At 35.9% G+C, this 21,931-nt stretch overlaps 2 protein-coding genes across 23 annotated transcripts in view; both read left to right on the top strand.

Annotated features, from left to right (window-relative positions):
- LOC140135614 (uncharacterized) overlaps positions 1 to 21,931 on the top strand; it is a 194,659-nt gene that overhangs the window by 84,904 nt on the left and 87,824 nt on the right. The gene's annotated exons all lie outside the window — the stretch shown is intronic.
- Positions 1 to 21,931, top strand: part of LOC140136363 (hyalin-like) — a 40,848-nt gene that overhangs the window by 8,107 nt on the left and 10,810 nt on the right. The window contains exons 4-12 of the mRNA XM_072158091.1: positions 114 to 368; positions 1,536 to 1,733; positions 2,399 to 2,659; positions 10,656 to 10,904; positions 11,422 to 11,676; positions 14,263 to 14,514; positions 15,179 to 15,439; positions 19,750 to 19,998; positions 20,516 to 20,770. Coding sequence (XP_072014192.1) covers positions 114 to 368; positions 1,536 to 1,733; positions 2,399 to 2,659; positions 10,656 to 10,904; positions 11,422 to 11,676; positions 14,263 to 14,514; positions 15,179 to 15,439; positions 19,750 to 19,998; positions 20,516 to 20,770 — 2,235 coding nt within the window. The remainder of the gene's footprint in view (positions 1 to 113; positions 369 to 1,535; positions 1,734 to 2,398; positions 2,660 to 10,655; positions 10,905 to 11,421; positions 11,677 to 14,262; positions 14,515 to 15,178; positions 15,440 to 19,749; positions 19,999 to 20,515; positions 20,771 to 21,931) is intronic.

Raw genomic sequence — 21,931 nt, 5'->3', positions numbered from 1 at the left:
GACCAGTGTTTGACAAATGTAAGGTTTATTTAAATGTCATTTACAGTTTCGTTCGTTTTCAGCCTAGAATGATAGGATATTATTTATGCTTCATTGTGTTTTTGTATTCAAAGTTGATACGGTTCCCCCAAATCCGAACTGTCCAAGAGATGTAGCAAGAACAACGGCTTGCAACAGTGGTGGGACAATTGAAGTCACTTGGCAACCTGCTACAGCAACAGATAATTCAGGAACAGCTAATTTAGTCAGTCAAAGTCATCGTCCTGGGCAATCATTCTTCCCAGTAGGACAGACAACTGTAACGTACACATTCAGCGATCCATCAGACAATAGAGCAAGTTGTGACTTTGTTGTTACTGTCACTGAAGGTAAGCCAACCAGGGACGAAAAATAAGTTCCCCAACTATTATGTATCTCCACTCAAGCATAACTTTGATGAAATTTACTAATGATAAAGACACTTTTGTACCCTTTTCAAAACAAATGTTTATTAGCCATGTTGAATATAAGAATCAAATCAATAGGGCATGGAATGGAGTAAACTGCAACTTTTAAATTTGCAATGACCTTGGGTATTTCGATCGTCGTGTCTTTATTTCTTGGACGATTTCAACGAATGAGGTTTTAAATTCGAGCTAAAAGATGCAGCTATTGGCTGCTGCTTCCAATTATGACATAGCTGTCTTTGTTAAAGATATACAGGGGTAAACATAACTGGTACCTTAATTCTTGTGCTTACTGTATAGCGCCAAACATCACCGAAACTGATAGTAAAATAAAGTTAGTGTAGCAATCTCAAGTGGTAAATAGTACGACATTATACTATTATATGCGCTTCAATGCCTGCTTTGATTTAATAGTAATAACTCGACGAAATCGTCCATGCTGGCACGAATCGTTGAACTGTAATATTGTCGGACTGATTATATGCCCACAATAATATTAATAATAGCCTATGCATGATAGACAATTATTTATATATTAAATAATTATTTAATTATTAAATTTAATTATTAGATAATTAAATAATTATTTAATTTTTAAATGATTATTTAATTATCAATTATTATTCAATTATTTATAATTAAATAAGTAATATGCTACCACTTCAAGAGATACCACAAATGTGTTCTAAAATAAATTATTGTATTGTTTTTGATGTAATATGCTCAAATGTTCAACTGCAGTTTATTTATTTTGTCTGTAAGTTCGTATATCAAATATGGTGTCCAAAATAATTACACGAGTTGTTTCTATTTAAAGATACCTTTATGTTTGCTGTCGGTTGCTGAATACTAGAGTTGTAAGCGTTCACTATGGTATCGAGACTTCTAGGACACCCTGTATATATTGTTGTATTTATTGTACACATGTGCCCAATATAAATATTATCATACTATCAAAATTTAAAATATTATCATACATCAAATATTTTCTTGACCTATATATATATAATATATAAATACACCTTTTGTTTTGTAGTCGATCCTGTACCACCCCAGTGTACTAATACACCCCAAGACATTACCAGGAAGTTTCACTTGGTGCTGGTGGAACAACTATCAACTATAATGAACCTAGAGCAACTGACGACTGTGGACCGGCCACACTGCAAAGCAGAAGTCATGCTCCAGGAGAATTCTTCAACACTGGAAGGACAAGTGTAATTTACATATTCGTCGATGGCTCGGGAAATACAGTGTCATGTGCATTCAATGTACAAGTCAACGAAGGTAGGTTTACCATGTCCATATTATATAGCTATTTCTATCAATTTGTAATGCAAATTCCTTGTTTATTTCTTATTATTTGTTTTTTTTAATTGATTGGATGTTGTGATACGTCAAAAAGTATTTTATAACCGGAAATTATTTCAATCTGTAGTATGTGTTAGTTATTCTTAATACACATTTATATTTAATATGAATATTGATTAGGCTATATATTTTTTCGTTCCGATGTGCAAGTTACTTACCGATCAAGGTGATAACTTCCACTGCTGTGTCATTACGTATTATGATGCTAAGAAGTAAACGGTTCACAACATAAGGTTATTTTTGAGTTTACTGAGTACCTGCCTTCCGCGGCATGGGATCCTTATCAATGGCTACCTGTACGGTATCTAATGTGCCTAAGGGGAACCCATGCAAAATTGTATCGCCGATTTTTAGCGCCGATTTTGAGGACTTAATGTTCAAGAAAGGGGTTCATTCAGTGTAGGCTAATGAAAAAACGGGGTCATTTGGGTGTAGAATTTGCCAAAACTAACGGAGTCTTTTTATGTTAACATGACGTATGTCAATATATGGGAGTGCCCCCGAGAGGATAGCCCTTGAAAAAATTATAACCTCGTTTTTCTCATATCTCATATTGTCATATGCTTCTATATTTGTTGTAGTTGATCGTGATCCACCTGTATGTGAATGTGGAGAAGATATTACCAGGACAATTCCACTTCCTCAAGTTGGTGGTGTTGGTGGTACTAATATCGTGTTTACAGAATGCACAGCAACGGATAACTCTGGAACAGTAAGCCTAGAAGACAGATCGCATACACCTGGTCAACGATTCACGACTGGAACAACTGAGGTCATGTATGAATTCTCCGATCCATCCAACAACAGAGTCAGCTGTTCTTTCAGAATAACTGTTATTGAAGGTTTGTAGTAAATAGCATATTTGATTTGACAGTTTGATTTTAATTTAAAATCACATTCTAAATAACAAGTATTGTGGTTCTTGAGCTAACTTATTTTTGGACAGTGATAGATGATGAAATTTAGCGTATATACCCGTTACAAATACATATTTTCTCATACTAATGAAATACATCTTGTACCGTTATTCGCGGCTTGGTTTATGTTGAGAGACTATAAAAGGATCTAATAAGTCTAGGTTTGAGTACCAGTTTAGACGTCTGTAGATTGGAGTCAGCGTGGATTCGTGGGGGGGGGGGATAGGCCTACTTGATTGTTATGTTTTTGCATGTACTTAAAATGCTTTACATGTGCTTATTACTTTAAGTTATGTACATTTAAAAGATTTTCAAACAACTTTTATTTTAACATGAATTAATATCTTCATGAAAATTGTAAATCAGCATCTATAGGGTCCACAACTTATAAGTCCCCCTAAATACTTTTTAAAATAAATTGAAAAATATTTGACAAAAAGCAAACGTGTAAAAAGGTATGGATAGCCGTATTTGTTTTACACATATGGACCAAATTATAGCGTCACACGTCATTACGTTCAGTCACAATGGTTCATTATGTAAAAAAAGAGGCCGTTTTAAACAGTGTTAAAAGTTGCATCTGAGTCCATAGGAGTCCGCTTTCAAGCAATACAGTAGGACAGGTCTATTCATGTGTTTGTTAAAGAAAACCTGACTGCTATGGACTCAGGTGCCACTTTTAAAACGGTCTCTTTTCTTACACAATTAACCATTGTGATTAAACGCAATGACGTGTGACGCTATAAATTGGTCCACATGTGTAATACAAATAGGGCTATACATATCGTTTTACATTTTCACATTTCGTAAAATATTTTATGACTTATTCTAAAAAGTATTTAGGGGGAGCTTAAAAGTTGTGGACAGTATAAACGGTTCCAAAAAAAGTAAGTCCCCATTAGACATTTTGGTACAATCCAAAACCGACTTGATCAATTTTCTTGTTTTAACATAGAACATAGAGTGATTAGTTATGCATCAAGTAAGCGGGTTTTTGTGTTTACTTTTCATCATCTTCATTGCGAAATACAGCCATTTATGAAATTTTCGGCGCAGAAAAAGTTTGCATTTTTCTACATAGGCTTTTGATGCTTCAATTTGTGTTTAACAGTGTTTTGCCTTTAAGTAGGTAATTTGATCCAAAAGAAAAATCTTTAATTTAATTGAATCTAAGATTTTGCTGATTTAGGTGTCACACATTCGAAAACAGTTTTTATGGTTCAGTAAATAAATTAAAATGAATGCTGCAGCTTATTAATGTCTTTCAATAATAAATAGGCCTTCCTTCTCTGCTGTTGGTCAAGCTGGTTCCCCGCATGCTGCAGGATTTTCTGCAAAGTTCTTTAAGGTGATGTTGTCCCTCACCTGTCCGCTTGTAACAAGTTAAGTCTTGATAACGGCCACCCATATCAATGATTTTTGAACCATTCAAGGAATGACAAATGAAAAATATATTGGCATCCAGCATAAAACATTTTAACCAAAAATCTGTTGGCCCATTGGTTAAATTAATCAATGAACTCAAGATGTATCATTGAAGTTACAGTTGTTACTTTCTAATAAATTTAATTAGAATGAAAAAATTGTTAAATTTACCCATGTTAAGGGGGTACTACACCCATCACATTTTTTTACGGGTTTTTTGCATTTTGTGAAGAAAAAAAAAAAAAAAATTGGACATAGTGGTATGCAAAATGAAGGGCAAATTTTTCTCGTTCTATTGGTGGCATCGGTATCAATGTAGCTTACATGCTTTTGAAGGTAGAACAAAAGGTGGTACATCACTGATGTTTTAAATTCACTTCATTTTGGAAAGCTTGCTATCAACGGATTTCGTTAAAATTTTGGATATGTGTTGCTAACGCATTAGAGAAATAATGTTGATATGTAAAATGGGAATAAGTGGTTCCTGATGGCTTCATGAACTTGGTGATTTTCAGTGCTCCACATCTATCAAAAACGAACTGGTTAAAATGCTTCTATTTTCAATGTTGAGCTATATTTTGTATTTTTAACTAGCGACATTATTTCACTGAAACTTAATTAAGCCATAGGTAACAGGTTACCACAACCATACTACAGCAATGTTGAAAAAATTGCATTTCTCGTCACCTATACCCACCATATTTCGTAAGTGCGTTAAGCTTATATTTGCGATTTTGGTAACTATTTTACCTTTTGTTTTCTAACCCATTTCAACTAGGAATTGATTGATACAGTGATAGCATATTTTAAGCGGAGTCATATCATTTGTAACTTACCTATGATTGTCGCTATCCAAGGCAAAAAAAATCAAATATTGTGTATATTTCCATAGAGTTCTGCACGATATACGGTAGCCGTTTTGACACACGACAATTTTGACAAGTGTTCACCCACAATCCATTGCGTTATACGAGTTGCCGAGTTTTTATATATTTGGTATTTTTAAGATCAAATACGGAGCCATGGAGAAGGAAAAACAAATTTTAGACAAGCCAAGACGGGCCGGGCCGGGGGCACAGGAATTTGGGAAAATTTGGCAGATCGAAGGGGGAATTTTGGCGCATATTAAATGGGACACGACTGATTTTAAATAACACGCACAAGGCTTTGGAATCACGTCACGGGTATGCCTACAGAATAGAAACGCAGTCAAAATCATGAACAAATTCCTGCACGTTATCCGGCACGCGCAGGCCTATAACGTAGGCCCTACGCTCGAATTTAGACATTCCCATCTATACAATTTTAAAGGCCTAGCCTATCCAGTGATCCCAGCAAAGTGTGAAAAATTAAAATTGTTTATAAATGTCTAAAAGTGAAGGATAAGTCATTTAAATTGTCATTTAATATTTTTGAAATGTATTTGGCATAGGATCCTAACAGCAGTAGGCCAATTGACAAAGTTGAAGCCCGATATAATGTAGGTGGCCTATCATAGGCTTATCCCGGCTAGTAATCAGATTCGTGTAAAATGTCTGATGATTTTTTCCGGGATGAGATTTTGTCTTTAATAGGCCTACTCAGCGTTTGGCTAAACCACTAATAGGCCTACTATATTACAACAAACAGGGACAACAAAGGCGATTATGAAGGCCGGGGAAGGGGTAAGATTAGGCCTATAAGAAATTCAGTTGGTAGGCCTACACCATTTGGAAATCCCCCAGTGAGCCCCTTATCATGCTTATTTTATCATCTAATATTTTAATTATAGGCCTATGACTGCCCCGGGCTATAACCTTTAACTTTCATTTTTCCGTGTTACCTTTAAAATATAGGCCTACGCCTATTATTTTGCGGAATTGTAGGCCTATACTCGTGCTTTTCACCGCTGATTAAGTTTATATTATCGCAACTCGCCATCTGGGGTGGTGAATTTCTTTCCCCATGCCAACAAATCTTTGTCCTCCCCACTTTGACATGCCAACCCCCCTCTATCGACATAGGCCTACCAAAACATTGTCCCCTAGGCCTACATGGCAACCGGTATATTTTAGGCAGGCCGAGAAGGGGCAAGCAAGTTTTGGCACGTAGGCTATATTATTGCAAAAGCCAAGTATTAATATACTCCTTTAAAATGCCTCTTCTGGCACAAAAGAAATACCGGTAGCAGAGTGATGCCACGTGCACATGTGCATTGACATTGGCCAATATCTATGGGGTGTAATAGGTCTACTATTATTTATTATTCACTTTTTCTACTCACTTTATTAGGCCTACTATTTAAAATGTCTAAAATTGCGGAATTGTTAAAATGTCTTAATTTGCGGAAATGAGCAAATTTCTCATACGTTCAGTGGATACATAAGGGGGGGGGGCAATGGGGAAGCTACCCCAACCCCTGTGGAGAGTCCGCCCCCTTTGGATGCGGTCGCCCTGAAGAACTTTACTAGGGTCTTTTTTGTAGTTTTGAGCCTATTTTGTTTCGTTAAAGATTTCCCCCTTGAATGAGTGTTTCCCCTTTCACGCCTTTGCCCCCCCCCCTTAAAAAAGTCCTAGCTACGCCCATGATCCCCCATGACGCCACTTCACAAAACATAACATTTCTGGTGGGTATGCTCCTGGGGTATGCTTCCCCAGAATTTAGTAGGGTCCGGGGACTGAGCTCCCAGGGGTGCTGACGGCGTACCGGGGTAGGCCTACATGCCGAAAAGGGATCATTTTGAGCTGCCAATAAATATAAAAGGTGGTCTTTTGGAGCTGCGAATAGTCAAAATTGGGTCTTTCTTGGCTTTCTGGGTGAATAACGCCTGAAAAAACCAGACATGTGAAGAATGATCGAGCGATGTAGGTCTTAGAGCTGAAATTGTCAAGTTTCCGTGTTTACGTATGCCTGCGCCTGCGCCTATAGCTCTATTTTGGTCACGGGTCTTTTGGAGCTAAGGAAAAAAAAAAATGGAGGGGGGGGGTCTTTCGGGAGAGCATACCCGTATGGTCTTTTGTGTTAAGTTCCAACGCTTAAAATTCAATTTTAATAACACGACGGTCACAATCTTGATTTTATCAGGGATTTTACCAAGAGAATGTGCTAGGCATGCATGCTCATGTTTGAATCTGGCAACTTTGAACTTATGCGGTAGTCTTGTAGCCGTCCGGCCCTGTTCAGTTTTATACACGCATTTGAATAGGAATTGTTTTGCACTTACCTAATGTTTATGGAGCACATTTTCTTCATTAGTTTGTCAAGTTGATGTCAAATGTTCTATTCTATATTATTTGGCAATAGTGTTTTTTTGCCTATAGTATGTCCAAACATGGTCCAATGTTGTAATTTGTTGTTTTTGATCGCAAAGGTCGGATATTTTTATTCCCGATTTAACTGTGCAACCGCCGGAGGGCTTCGCAAGTGTGCAGAATTCTGCGAAAGTTTGACGGTAATTTTGCCTTTTTGACACTAAAACGCATTCGATCCTTAATTTTATTTCAACAAAATTTTTGATTAGGTAGCATATTAATGAGGCGGCTACAATTTTTTTACCAAATCTTAAAGAATTATTATTCTCAAATGTCTGACCTGTGTATTTCCTATTGGTAAGTACAAATTGACGTGTCAGCCCTAAACATACATAGGCAGGTCGTATTTTGGACTGGTAGCAAGTCTAATACTGTCTACGTGAATATCGATGAATGTTAGAAATTGGCAGAAACCGGTTGTGACGGAGAAACGTGGTAGCGTCTAAAACCAGTCAACTTTAAGACAAATAGGTGAAAAGGGACACTTTCACGATGTTTTTTCATATTTTTTTTTATTTCACATGATCAGTGCATATATCGCCTTGCTTGAAATGATCAAATATTTTTTAGACCAATCAAACCAATATATGGGTGTAGTACGCCCTTAATGCATGCAAAAAGCCAATTTAGAAACGTGCAACTTTTGTTTATGTATACAAGTTCATAAATTGCTATAGGATTTCTCACTGAACTGTAAATCCTGTTTGAAATGTATAAAAATTAATTAATGAACATCTTAACTTTTAAGTCATTTAACTTAACTTAAAAGTCATTTTGATAAAAAACAAAAAAATATATAGAAGCATTCCTTTTGATTAATTTGCTTACAGTGAAAGAGGTGTGAAACCAAAAGTGATGCATGAAAAACCTATGTAGAAAAGTGCAAGTTTTTTTTGGGCGGAAATTTTATAAATGGCTGTATTTCTCAGTGAAGATGGAAAACGATAACAACAAAACCCCGTTCACTTGATGCATAACTAATCAGTCAATGTTTCAAACTTTAAAACAAGAGAATTGATCAAGCCGTTTTTGGATTATACCAAAATGTCTTAGGGGGACTTACTTTTTTGGAACCGTTTATAATGCGTTCATGTCAAAATGACGAAAAATGGCAGTGACGGTTAACATGCGTGTGTTTGAAAACGCCAGCGTGTCGAAAGTATAAAAGAAACCCACAATTTCTTTAAATTTTTAAAAATTTAGTGAAAAAGATAACAAAATGGCTTAATGGATAATAAAAGGCATAAAACAATGTTTTAGCCTCTTCAAGTGTACATACCACAAAATCCACCTGTGAGCGGTGTCCGGCAAAGTTTATCACGCTTAGAGTCCCAACTGTGCATCAAAATTATGCAAAATTGGTTTAATATTAACAATTTTAGTGTTGAAAATCGTGTTTTACTAGAACTTGTGAATGTGATCTCTACAAATTTGAAAAAAAAACCCACTTGAACTTTTCAGTGATGTTTACGATTATGTGCGCATGGACACACGAGATCAAAACGCGGTTAGCAGTCGGATGTAAACACGAGGAAATCTGGCCTTTTTTATATAGCGCTAATTTTCTCAAAAAGTAGACTGAAAATATGGAGTCATTTTCAGATATGTTATGAAGAATACGTTTCTGATTAAGATGATATCAAAGTTCAAGGTAACTTGACTTATACCTAAAACGTGACCCCTATTTTGCACGTAAAGTCTATGGAAAGCTATAGCGGGCATTAACGTTTATGCTTGGCTCTCGACCAATCACACGCGTTATCACAGAGCGAGTATGTATGAATGGGGATATTCATTAGAATCTATCATAAAATGTTACGAGTACTATTTATTGATGCTTTTTTAATTTGCTTGTTAGCGTAAAAAACATGGGTTAAAAAATGTCTAAGCTTTCCGACATATCAATATTTCTCTCCGTGGGATATTCAGTTGCTGAGAAACCTTAGTGTTCTACAAGTTTGAACCTTTTTTACGTTTACTTTAGTAACCATATAGAGACTTGTAGACATAAAACAACATTCTGTTTACAAGCCTCTCAAAAGAGGAGTTACTTTGTACGTTTTATGCACAAAACGTAATCATTGGTAATGTTTGTATTATTTTATTACATACAACGAGTTCTCGTATGTATTATCGAAGGAGTTAAATGAGATGGGACCCTTAACCCTAACCGCCTAAGGGCTTCTTGGCGACGGAAAGGGAAAGAAGGAAGGAATAAAGAGAGAAAAGAAGGAAAGAAGTTGTTTGCTCTGTGTGGGATTCGAACCCGAGACCACTCGCATGCCAGGCACTGGGTCGGCGACACTTTGCCACGGGTCTTGGGCTTCGCTGGTCAGCGAAACCGTGCCTATATATCACTTAGGGCGATTGCGTCATCACACCACGTGGGATGTATGCACGAACAGCGCATATATCAAGTAGTATTTTGTAGTATACCGTCCTGTTACGGTTAATATGATAATAAGTGAAAGACAGCACCTCTATAAAATAAGATGTGGTAATCAAGCGTGAAGCCTGGAAGTTGTATTTATGTTCGTGATATCCAACTTTAGTGAGTAGGGTTAGCAGGTTTCTGCAAGCATGGGCTTATTAAGCCTTCTGTTATTGACAATACAGTAAGCCAAAGAATTAAAGTACCAGTTGCGTATATCCTAAATAAAGACAACTAAGTCAAAATTAAAACAAACATCCAATACCTGTACTCTTTAGCTCTGATTTAGGATTTGTTGAAATTGGTTGAGAATTAAAGAAACAGTGATCTAAAACCTAATGAAGAAACGAAATTGCACTTTTGTGTTCTAATCAATGAAAGCACGACGCTAGTTTTAACGTGCTAATCAATGGAAGCACGGCGCTAGTTCTCTTGTTCACGAACGCTTTCTGTACAAATCAATAGGCGCAAACTGCAACTTTTAAATTGGCATCTTCCTTGGGTTTTTAGATCATCGTGTCTTTATTTCTTGAACAAGTTCAACTAATGAGCTCTTAAATTCAAGCTAAAGGATGCAGCTATTGGTTGCTGGTTCCAATTATGACATATATCTGCCTTTGTTTACGTTATACAGGGGATGAACGTAACTGGTACCTTAATTTTTTGGCTTACTGTAGTTTCTAAACCGACCATAAAGATTTTAAACGATCACTTGTTTGGACGACGTATTGTATGATTGTTATCATTAAACCTCCTTTGTCATATATTTCGCAGTTGATGACCAACCACCCGTTTGCATTCCCACCAACGATGTCACTGAAACCATTGATCTAGGACAATTCGGCAGAACAGTTACTTTCCCTGAACCACGGGCAACAGATAACTCTGGGACAGCGAACCTCCAATCCAGAAGTCATACCCCTGGTGTATTCTTCCAAGTTGGTTCAACAGACGTTTGCTACACCTTTGCAGATCCAGCTGGAAATACGGTGGACTGTTGCTTTCAAATTACTATTATTGAAGGTAATCTTAACATAAGGTTGTCATTTGGATAGTAGTGAACATCTGATATATCACACTTACACTCGCATGAAGTTATTTAGCCAAAATTACAAGTACTACTCAATGTTCACCCTCGTTCACCTATTTAATAATTTAACATGTACTTATTATTATTACTTGTGTTTAACCTATTCGCCAGCGAAGTGTTACGTGTAATCCGATTATAACTATGTCAACTAAATCACGCTTTTGAGTCCTGAATCATGGTCGAAATGATCGCAACACAAAGTCTATGATATGTACTGTCAATTCCAAATGGAAGTTATGTAGCCATTTCGCTGGCGAATTATACAGGACCAGTGTTTGACAAATGTAAGGTTTATTTAAATGTCGTTTACAGTTTCCGATAGCTACCCCTCGGTTTCTACAGTGGACATGAGTTTTATCAACTTCGCTGTTGCTCATGGCGAGTTTTGTTCGTTTTCAGCCTAGAATGATAGGATATTAATTATGCTTCATTGTGTTTTTGTGTTCAAAGTTGATACGGTTCCCCCAAATCCGAACTGTCCAAGAGATGTAGCAAGAACAACGGCTTGCAACAGTGGTGGGACAGTTGAGGTCACTTGGCAACCTGCTACAGCAACAGATAATTCAGGAACAGCTAATTTAGTCAGTCAAAGTCATCGTTCTGGACAATCATTCTTCCCAGTAGGACAGACAACTGTAACGTACACATTCAGCGATCCATCAAACAATAGAGCAAGTTGTGACTTTGTTGTAACTGTCACTGAAAGTAAGTCAACACATACGAGGGACGAAAAATAAGTTCCCCAACTATTATGTATCTCCACTCAAGCATAACTTTGATGAAATTTACTAATGATAAAGACACTTTTGTACCCTTTTCAAAACAAATGTTTATTAGCGATGTTGAATATAAGAATCAAATCAATAGGGCATGGAATGGAGCAAACTGCAACTTTTAAATTTCCATTTACCTTGGGTATTTCGATCGTCGTGTCTTTATTTCTTGGACGATTTCAACGAATGAGGTCTTAAATTCGAGCTAAAAGATGCCGCTATTGGCTGCTGTTTCCAATTATGACATATCTGTCTTTACTGAAGATATACAGGGGTAAACATAACTGGTACCTTAATTCTTTTGCTTACTGTATAGCCAAACATCACCGAAACTGATAGGAAAATAAAGTTTGTGTAGCAGTCTCAAGTGGTAAATTGTACGACATTATACTATTATATGCGTCCATGCTGGCACGAATCGTTGAACTGTAATTGTCGGACTGATTATAGGCCCACAATACTATTAATAATAGCCTATGTATAATAGACAATTATTTATTAATTAAAAAATTATGTAATTATTAAATTATTAAATTATTATTAAATTATTATTTAATTATTAAATTGTTATTTAATTATTAAATAATTATTTAATTATTAGATAGTTATTTAATTATTAAATAATTATTTAATTATTAGATAATTGTGACCCGGCAGCACAAACGAGCCGTAAATCCCCTAAATGGTATTCTGTGTTACGGTGTAAAATGTGTACGAAGGTTGTATCAGAGAAGATGATAAAAGAGGAGGTCGCTCGCTGCCCACATCAAATAAATAATGTGTGCATCCGCCTATTGATGGAAATAATGATCTAATCCGATTGATCAACTAATACGATAAGTGGCTTTGCGAGTCATGACTGTCCAGTTCTAAACGGCGCATGCCCGGATATCAATTTGTTACGTCAGTTGACCGCGAAATATAATTTCTGTATTGTTTGGCATGACCGACTGCTAAGGTTGACCCGAGATCCCTGTGCAAAAGACCCTCATTTTGGATCCAAATAGCATATTTGGACACGTTTGGACACAAAACGGGAATATATGGAGAAACTGACACGAGTTTGAATTACTGATTACACCAGTATTAAGTTTCCGTAAACTGCCGCAAATATTCAAATGCTTATCATTTAAATTTCTTTTCCTTTGACCTTATATTAATTTTACTGGAAAATTAATTATGCTTGACTTTCCATAACTTAACAAGACTTTTGATTTTTTTAATGGGAGTTCCGATATATATGATGCTTTTTCACTCGTTTAAAAATCATGGTCACCTTGGTTAGTATTATTTTTCTTTAAAGAAAAAAAACATGATTTGAGTGCGAAATTGGGAATTTAACGATGTACTTCCGTGTGTGGAATATTTTCTCCACTAAGAGAACTACCGAATCAGTCGAGAGTGTGTCGGATGAACAGATTACCACAAAGGAAGTTTCAAGTGGTATTTTAAGTACCCCAAACAAAGAAATGTGAATGGAGGTTAACTGTGGGTAATCGGATTATATGTTCGAGCGATCTCCTCTTTTCTCATCTTCTCTGGTTGTATTCATCGATAACTTAAGCTGGCCCGACATCCGTCTTGTTTTGATAGTCAAAAACTAATCAATAATCCTATTGTTGAAGTGGATAATAAGCTTCTACCTTAGATGGCCGGCTATAGAACTTTTAATAGCTCTGGTCTTTGTTTGCTTTTGCTAAATCCTGTTCAAGTGGTGGGTTACCAGGCATTGTATTTTGTACAGGTATGCATAACCAACAATTAACAATGAGAGAACTTTCTTAAACCTCGTTGACTTGGGGATGATTTGAAATGACCGCCAATTATGACTGTTTGATATATATTGCCAGCAATGTGGAAAAAGAGACACATGTAAAAACGTAAACAGCTATAATTTTGTTGACGGAGCAAAGTTTAACAAACCATAACCCCGCTTCTGGATATCGTTTGAAGTCAAATGATATACCATTTTTAAGTTTATGATGTTTATTTTTAAACACGAAATAAAACAAAATTGACCGGGGAGGAATTTACGGCTCATTCGCCGTGGACGGTCACAATTAAATAATTATTTAATTTTTAAATAATTATTTAATTATTAATTATTATTCAATTATTTATAATTAAATAAGTAATATGCTACCACTTCAAGAGATATCACAAATGTGTTCTAAAATTATTGTATTGTTCTTGATGTAATATGCTCAAATGTTCAACCGCGGTTTATTTATTTTGTCTGTAGGTTCGTATATCAAATATGGTGTCCAAAATAATTACACGAGTTGTTTCTATTTAAAGATACCTTTATGTTTGCTGTCGGTTGCTGAATACTAGAGTTGTAAGCGTTCACTATGGTATCGAGACTTCTAGGACACCCTGTATATATTGTTGTATTTATTGTACACATGTGCCCAATATAAATATTATCATACTATCAAAATTTAAAATATTATCATACTATCAAATATTTTCTTGACCTATATATATATAATATATAAATACACCTTTTGTTTTGTAGTCGATCCTGTACCACCCCAGTGTACTAATACACCCCAAGACATTACCAGGGAAGTTTCACTTGGTGCTGGTGGAACAACTATCAACTATAATGAACCTAGAGCAACTGACGACTGTGGACCGGCCACACTGCAAAGCAGAAGTCATGCTCCAGGAGAATTCTTCAACACTGGAAGGACAAGTGTAATTTACATATTCGTCGATGGCTCGGGAAATACAGTGTCATGTGCATTCAATGTACAAGTCAACGAAGGTAGGTTTACCATGTCCATATTATATAGCTATTTCTATCAATTTGTAATGCAAATTCCTTGTTTATTTCTTATTATTTGTTTTTTTTAATTGATTGGATGTTGTGATACGTCAAAAAGTATTTTATAACCGGACATTTTCAATCTGTAGTATGTGTTAGTTATTCTTAATACACATTTATATTTAATATGAATATTGATTAGGCTATATATTTTTTTCGTTCCGATGTGCAAGTTACTTACCGATCAAGGTGATAACTTCCACTGCTGTGTCATTACGTATTATGATGCTAAGAAGTAAACGGTTCACAACATAAGGTTATTTTTGAGTTTACTGAGTACCTGCCTTCCGCGGCATGGGATCCTTATCAATGGCTACCTGTACGGTATCTAATGTGCCTAAGGGGAACCCATGCAAAATTGTATCGCCGATTTTTAGCGCCGATTTTGAGGACTTAATGTTCAAGAAAGGGGTTCATTCAGTGTAGGCTAATGAAAAAACGGGGTCATTTGGGTGTAGAATTTGCCAAAACTAACGGAGTCTTTTTATGTTAACATGACGTATGTCAATATATGGGAGTGCCCCCGAGAGGATAGCCCTTGAAAAAATTATAACCTCGTTTTTCTCATATCTCATATTGTCATATGCTTCTATATTTGTTGTAGTTGATCGTGATCCACCTGTATGTGAATGTGGAGAAGATATTACCAGGACAATTCCACTTCCTCAAGTTGGTGGTGTTGGTGGTACTAATATCGTGTTTACAGAATGCACAGCAACGGATAACTCTGGAACAGTAAGCCTAGAAGACAGATCGCATACACCTGGTCAACGATTCACGACTGGAACAACTGAGGTCATGTATGAATTCTCCGATCCATCCAACAACAGAGTCAGCTGTTCTTTCAGAATAACTGTTATTGAAGGTTTGTAGTAAATAGCATATTTGATTTGACAGTTTGATTTTAATTTAAAATCACATTCTAAATAACAAGTATTGTGGTTCTTGAGCTAACTTATTTTTGGACAGTGATAGATGATGAAATTTAGCGTATATACCCGTTACAAATACATATTTTCTCATACTAATGAAATACATCTTGTACCGTTATTCGCGGCTTGGTTTATGTTGAGAGACTATAAAAGGATCTAATAAGTCTAGGTTTGAGTACCAGTTTAGACGTCTGTAGATTGGAGTCAGCGTGGATTTGTGGGGGGGGGGGGGTAGGCCTACTTGATTGTTATGTTTTTGCATGTACTTAAAATGCTTTACATGTGCTTATTACTTTAAGTTATGTACATTTAAAAGATTTTCAAACAACTTTTATTTTAACATGAATTAATATCTTCATGAAAATTGTAAATCAGCATCTATAGGGTCCACAACTTATAAGTCCCCCTAAATACTTTTTAAAATAAATTGAAAAATATTTGACAAAAAGCAAACGTGTAAAAAGGTATGGATAGCCGTATTTGTTTTACACATATGGACCAAATTATAGCGTCACACGTCATTACGTTCAGTCACAATGGTTCATTATGTAAAAAAAGAGGCCGTTTTAAACAGTGTTAAAAGTTGCATCTGAGTCCATAGGAGTCCGCTTTCAAGCAATACAGTAGGACAGGTCTATTCATGTGTTTGTTAAAGAAAACCTGACTGCTATGGACTCAGGTGCCACTTTTAAAACGGTCTCTTTTCTTACACAATTAACCATTGTGATTAAACGCAATGACGTGTGACGCTATAAATTGGTCCACATGTGTAATACAAATAGGGCTATACATATCGTTTTACATTTTTACATTTCGTAAAATATTTTATGACTTATTCTAAAAAGTATTTAGGGGGAGCTTAAAAGTTGTGGACAGTATAAACGGTTCCAAAAAAAGTAAGTCCCCATTAGACATTTTGGTACAATCCAAAACCGACTTGATCAATTTTCTTGTTTTAACATAGAACATAGAGTGATTAGTTATGCATCAAGTAAGCGGGTTTTTGTGTTTACTTTTCATCATCTTCATTGCGAAATACAGCCATTTATGAAATTTTCGGCGCAGAAAAAGTTTGCATTTTTCTACATAGGCTTTTGATGCTTCAATTTGTGTTTAACAGTGTTTTGCCTTTAAGTAGGTAATTTGATCCAAAAGAAAAATCTTTAATTTAATTGAATCTAAGATTTTGCTGATTTAGGTGTCACACATTCGAAAACAGTTTTTATGGTTCAGTAAATAAATTAAAATCAATGCTGCAGCTTATTAATGTCTTTCAATAATAAATAGGCCTTCCTTCTCTGCTGTTGGTCAAGCTGGTTCCCCGCATGCTGCAGGATTTTCTGCAAAGTTCTTTAAGGTGATGTTGTCCCTCACCTGTCCGCTTGTAACAAGTTAAGTCTTGATAACGGCCACCCATATCAATGATTTTTGAACCATTCAAGGAATGACAAAAAAAAATATATTGGCATCCAGCATAAAACATTTTAACCAAAAATCTGTTGGCCCATTGGTTAAATTAATCAATGAACTCAAGATGTATCATTGAAGTTACAGTTGTTACTTTCTAATAAATTTAATTAGAATGAAAAAATTGTTAAATTTACCCATGTTAATGCATGCAAAAAGCCAATTTAGAAACGTGCAACTTTTGTTTATGTATAAAAGTTCATAAATTGCTATAGGATTTCTCACTGAACTGTAAATCCTGTTTGAAATGTATAAAAATTAATTAATGAACATCTTAACTTTTAAGTCATTTAACTTAACTTAAAAGTCATTTTGATAAAAAACAAAAAATATATAGAAGCATTCCTTTTTGATTAATTTGCTTACAGTGAAAGAGGTGTGAAACCAAAAGTGATGCATGAAAAGCCTATGTAGAAAAGTGCAAGTTTTTTTTGGGCGGAAATTTTATAAATGGCTGTATTTCTCAGTGAAGATGGAAAACGATAACAACAAAACCCCGTTCACTTGATGCATAACTAATCAGTCAATGTTTCAAACTTTAAAACAAGAGAATTGATCAAGCCGTTTTTGGATTATACCAAAATGTCTTAGGGGACTTACTTTTTGGAACCGTTTATAATGCGTTCATGTCAAAATGACGAAAAATGGCAGTGACGGTTAACATGCGTGTGTTTGAAAACGCCAGCGTGTCGAAAGTATAAAAGAAACCCACAATTTCTTTAAATTTAGTGAAAAAGATAACAAAATGGCTTAATGGATAATAAAAGGCATAAAACAATGTTTTAGCCTCTTCAAGTGTACATACCACAAAATCCACCTGTGAGCGGTGTCCGGCAAAAGTTTATCACGCTTAGAGTCCCAACTGTGCATCAAAATTATGCAAAATTGGTTTAATATTAACAATTTTAGTGTTGAAAATCGTGTTTTACTAGAACTTGTGAATGTGATCTCTACAAATTTGAAAAAAAAAACCCACGTGAACTTTTCAGTGATGTTTACGATTATGTGCGCATGGACACACGAGATCAAAACGCGGTTAGCAGTCGGATGTAAACACGAGGAAATCTGGCCTTTTTTATATAGCGCTAATTTTCTCAAAAAGTAGACTGAAAATATGGAGTCATTTTCAGATATGTTATGAAGAATACGTTTCTGATTAAGATGATATCAAAGTTCAAGGTAACTTGACTTATACCTAAAACGTGACCCCTATTTTGCACGTAAAGTCTATGGAAAGCTATAGCGGGCATTAACGTTTATGCTTGGCTCTCGACCAATCACACGCGTTATCACAGAGCGAGTATGTATGAATGGGGATATTCATTAGAATCTATCATAAAATGTTACGAGTACTATTTATTGATGCTTTTTTAATTTGCTTGTTAGCGTAAAAAACATGGGTTAAAAAATGTCTAAGCTTTCCGACATATCAATATTTCTCTCCGTGGGATATTCAGTTGCTGAGAAACCTTAGTGTTCTACAAGTTTGAACCTTTTTTACGTTTACTTTAGTAACCATATAGAGACTTGTAGACATAAAACAACATTCTGTTTACAAGCCTCTCAAAAGAGGAGTTACTTTGTACGTTTTATGCACAAAACGTAATCATTGGTAATGTTTGTATTATTTTATTACATACAACGAGTTCTCGTATGTATTATCGAAGGAGTTAAATGAGATGGGACCCTTAACCCTAACCGCCTAAGGGCTTCTTGGCGACGGAAAGGGAAAGAAGGAAGGAATAAAGAGAGAAAAGAAGGAAAGAAGTTGTTTGCTCTGTGTGGGATTCGAACCCGAGACCACTCGCATGCCAGGCACTGGGTCGGCGACACTTTGCCACGGGTCTTGGGCTTCGCTGGTCAGCGAAACCGTGCCTATATATCACTTAGGGCGATTGCGTCATCACACCACGTGGGATGTATGCACGAACAGCGCATATATCAAGTAGTATTTTGTAGTATACCGTCCTGTTACGGTTAATATGATAATAAGTGAAAGACAGCACCTCTATAAAATAAGATGTGGTAATCAAGCGTGAAGCCTGGAAGTTGTATTTATGTTCGTGATATCCAACTTTAGTGAGTAGGGTTAGCAGGTTTCTGCAAGCATGGGCTTATTAAGCCTTCTGTTATTGACAATACAGTAAGCCAAAGAATTAAAGTACCAGTTGCGTATATCCTAAATAAAGACAACTAAGTCAAAATTAAAACAAACATCCAATACCTGTACTCTTTAGCTCTGATTTAGGATTTGTTGAAATTGGTTGAGAATTAAAGAAACAGTGATCTAAAACCTAATGAAGAAACGAAATTGCACTTTTGTGTTCTAATCAATGAAAGCACGACGCTAGTTTTAACGTGCTAATCAATGGAAGCACGGCGCTAGTTCTCTTGTTCACGAACGCTTTCTGTACAAATCAATAGGCGCAAACTGCAACTTTTAAATTGGCATCTTCCTTGGGTTTTAGATCATCGTGTCTTTATTTCTTGAACAAGTTCAACTAATGAGCTCTTAAATTCAAGCTAAAGGATGCAGCTATTGGTTGCTGGTTCCAATTATGACATATATCTGCCTTTGTTTACGTTATACAGGGGATGAACGTAACTGGTACCTTAATTTTTTGGCTTACTGTAGTTTCTAAACCGACCATAAAGATTTTAAACGATCACTTGTTTGGACGACGTATTGTATGATTGTTATTATCATTTTAAAGCGCCTCCAGATCTTAGAGGTCAAAGCGCTGTAATATTAAACCTTTTGTCATATATTTCGCAGTTGATGACCAACCACCCGTTTGCATTCCCACCAACGATGTCACTGAAACCATTGATCTAGGACAATTCGGCAGAACAGTTACTTTCCCTGAACCACGGGCAACAGATAACTCTGGGACAGCGAACCTCCAATCCAGCAGCCCTACCCCTGGTGTATTCTTCCAAGTTGGTTCAACAGACGTTTGCTACACCTTTGCAGATCCAGCTGGAAATACGGTGGACTGTTGCTTTCAAATTACTATTATTGAAGGTAATCTTAACATAAGGTTGTCATTTGGATAGTAGTGAACATCTGATATATCACACTTACACTCGCATGAAGTTATTTAGCCAAAATTACAAGTACTACTCAATGTTCACCCTCGTTCACCTATTTAATAATTTAACATGTACTTATTATTATTACTTGTGTTTAACCTATTCGCCAGCGAAGTGTTACGTGTAATCCGATTATAACTATGTCAACTAAATCACGCTTTTGAGTCCTGAATCATGGTCGAAATGATCGCAACACAAAGTCTATGATATGTACTGTCAATTCCAAATGGAAGTTATGTAGCCATTTCGCTGGCGAATTATACAGGACCAGTGTTTGACAAATGTAAGGTTTATTTAAATGTCGTTTACAGTTTCCGATAGCTACCCCTCTGTTTCTACAGTGGACATGAGTTTTATCAACTTCGCTGTTGCTCATGGCGAGTTTTGTTCGTTTTCAGCCTAGAATGATAGGATATTAATTATGCTTCATTGTGTTTTTGTGTTCAAAGTTGATACGGTTCCCCCAAATCCGAACTGTCCAAGAGATGTAGCAAGAACAACGGCTTGCAACAGTGGTGGGACAGTTGAGGTCACTTGGCAACCTGCTACAGCAACAGATAATTCAGGAACAGCTAATTTAGTCAGTCAAAGTCATCGTTCTGGACAATCATTCTTCCCAGTAGGACAGACAACTGTAACGTACACATTCAGCGATCCATCAAACAATAGAGCAAGTTGTGACTTTGTTGTAACTGTCACTGAAAGTAAGTCAACACATACGAGGGACGAAAAATAAGTTCCCCAACTATTATGTATCTCCACTCAAGCATAACTTTGATGAAATTTACTAATGATAAAGACACTTTTGTACCCTTTTCAAAACAAATGTTTATTAGCGATGTTGAATATAAGAATCAAATCAATAGGGCATGGAATGGAGCAAACTGCAACTTTTAAATTTCCATTTACCTTGGGTATTTCGATCGTCGTGTCTTTATTTCTTGGACGATTTCAACGAATGAGGTCTTAAATTCGAGCTAAAAGATGCCGCTATTGGCTGCTGTTTCCAATTATGACATATCTGTCTTTACTGAAGATATACAGGGGTAAACATAACTGGTACCTTAATTCTTTTGCTTACTGTATAGCCAAACATCACCGAAACTGATAGGAAAATAAAGTTTGTGTAGCAGTCTCAAGTGGTAAATTGTACGACATTATACTATTATATGCGTCCATGCTGGCACGAATCGTTGAACTGTAATTGTCGGACTGATTATAGGCCCACAATACTATTAATAATAGCCTATGTATAATAGACAATTATTTATTAATTAAAAAATTATGTAATTATTAAATTATTAAATTATTATTTAATTATTAAATTGTTATTTAATTATTAAATAATTATTTAATTATTAGATAGTTATTTAATTATTAAATAATTATTTAATTATTAGATAATTGTGACCCGGCAGCACAAACGAGCCGTAAATTCCCTAAATTGTATTCTGTGTTACGGTGTAAAATGTGTACGAAGGTTGTATCAGAGAAGATGATAAAAGAGGAGGTCGCTCGCTGCCCACATCAAATAAATAATGTGTGCATCCGCCTATTGATGGAAATAATGATATAATCCGATTGATCAACTAATACGATAAGTGGCTTTGCGAGTCATGACTGTCCAGCTCTAAACGGCGCATGCCCGGATATCAATTTGTTACGTCAGTTGACCGCGAAATATAATTTCTGTATTGTTTGGCATGACCGACTGCTAAGGTTGACCCGAGATCCCTGTGAAAAAGACCCTCATTTTGGATCCAAATAGCATATTTGGACACGTTTGGACACAAAACGGGAATATATGGAGAAACTGACACGAGTTTGAATTACTGATTACACCAGTATTAAGTTTCCGTAAACTG

The sequence above is a fragment of the Amphiura filiformis genome, chromosome 16 (genome assembly GCF_039555335.1).
Source record: "Amphiura filiformis chromosome 16, Afil_fr2py, whole genome shotgun sequence".
Lineage (NCBI taxonomy): Eukaryota > Metazoa > Echinodermata > Ophiuroidea > Amphilepidida > Amphiuridae > Amphiura > Amphiura filiformis.
The sequence above is the reverse complement of the archived record's forward strand: the minus strand, read 5'-3'. Positions and strand labels throughout refer to the sequence as shown.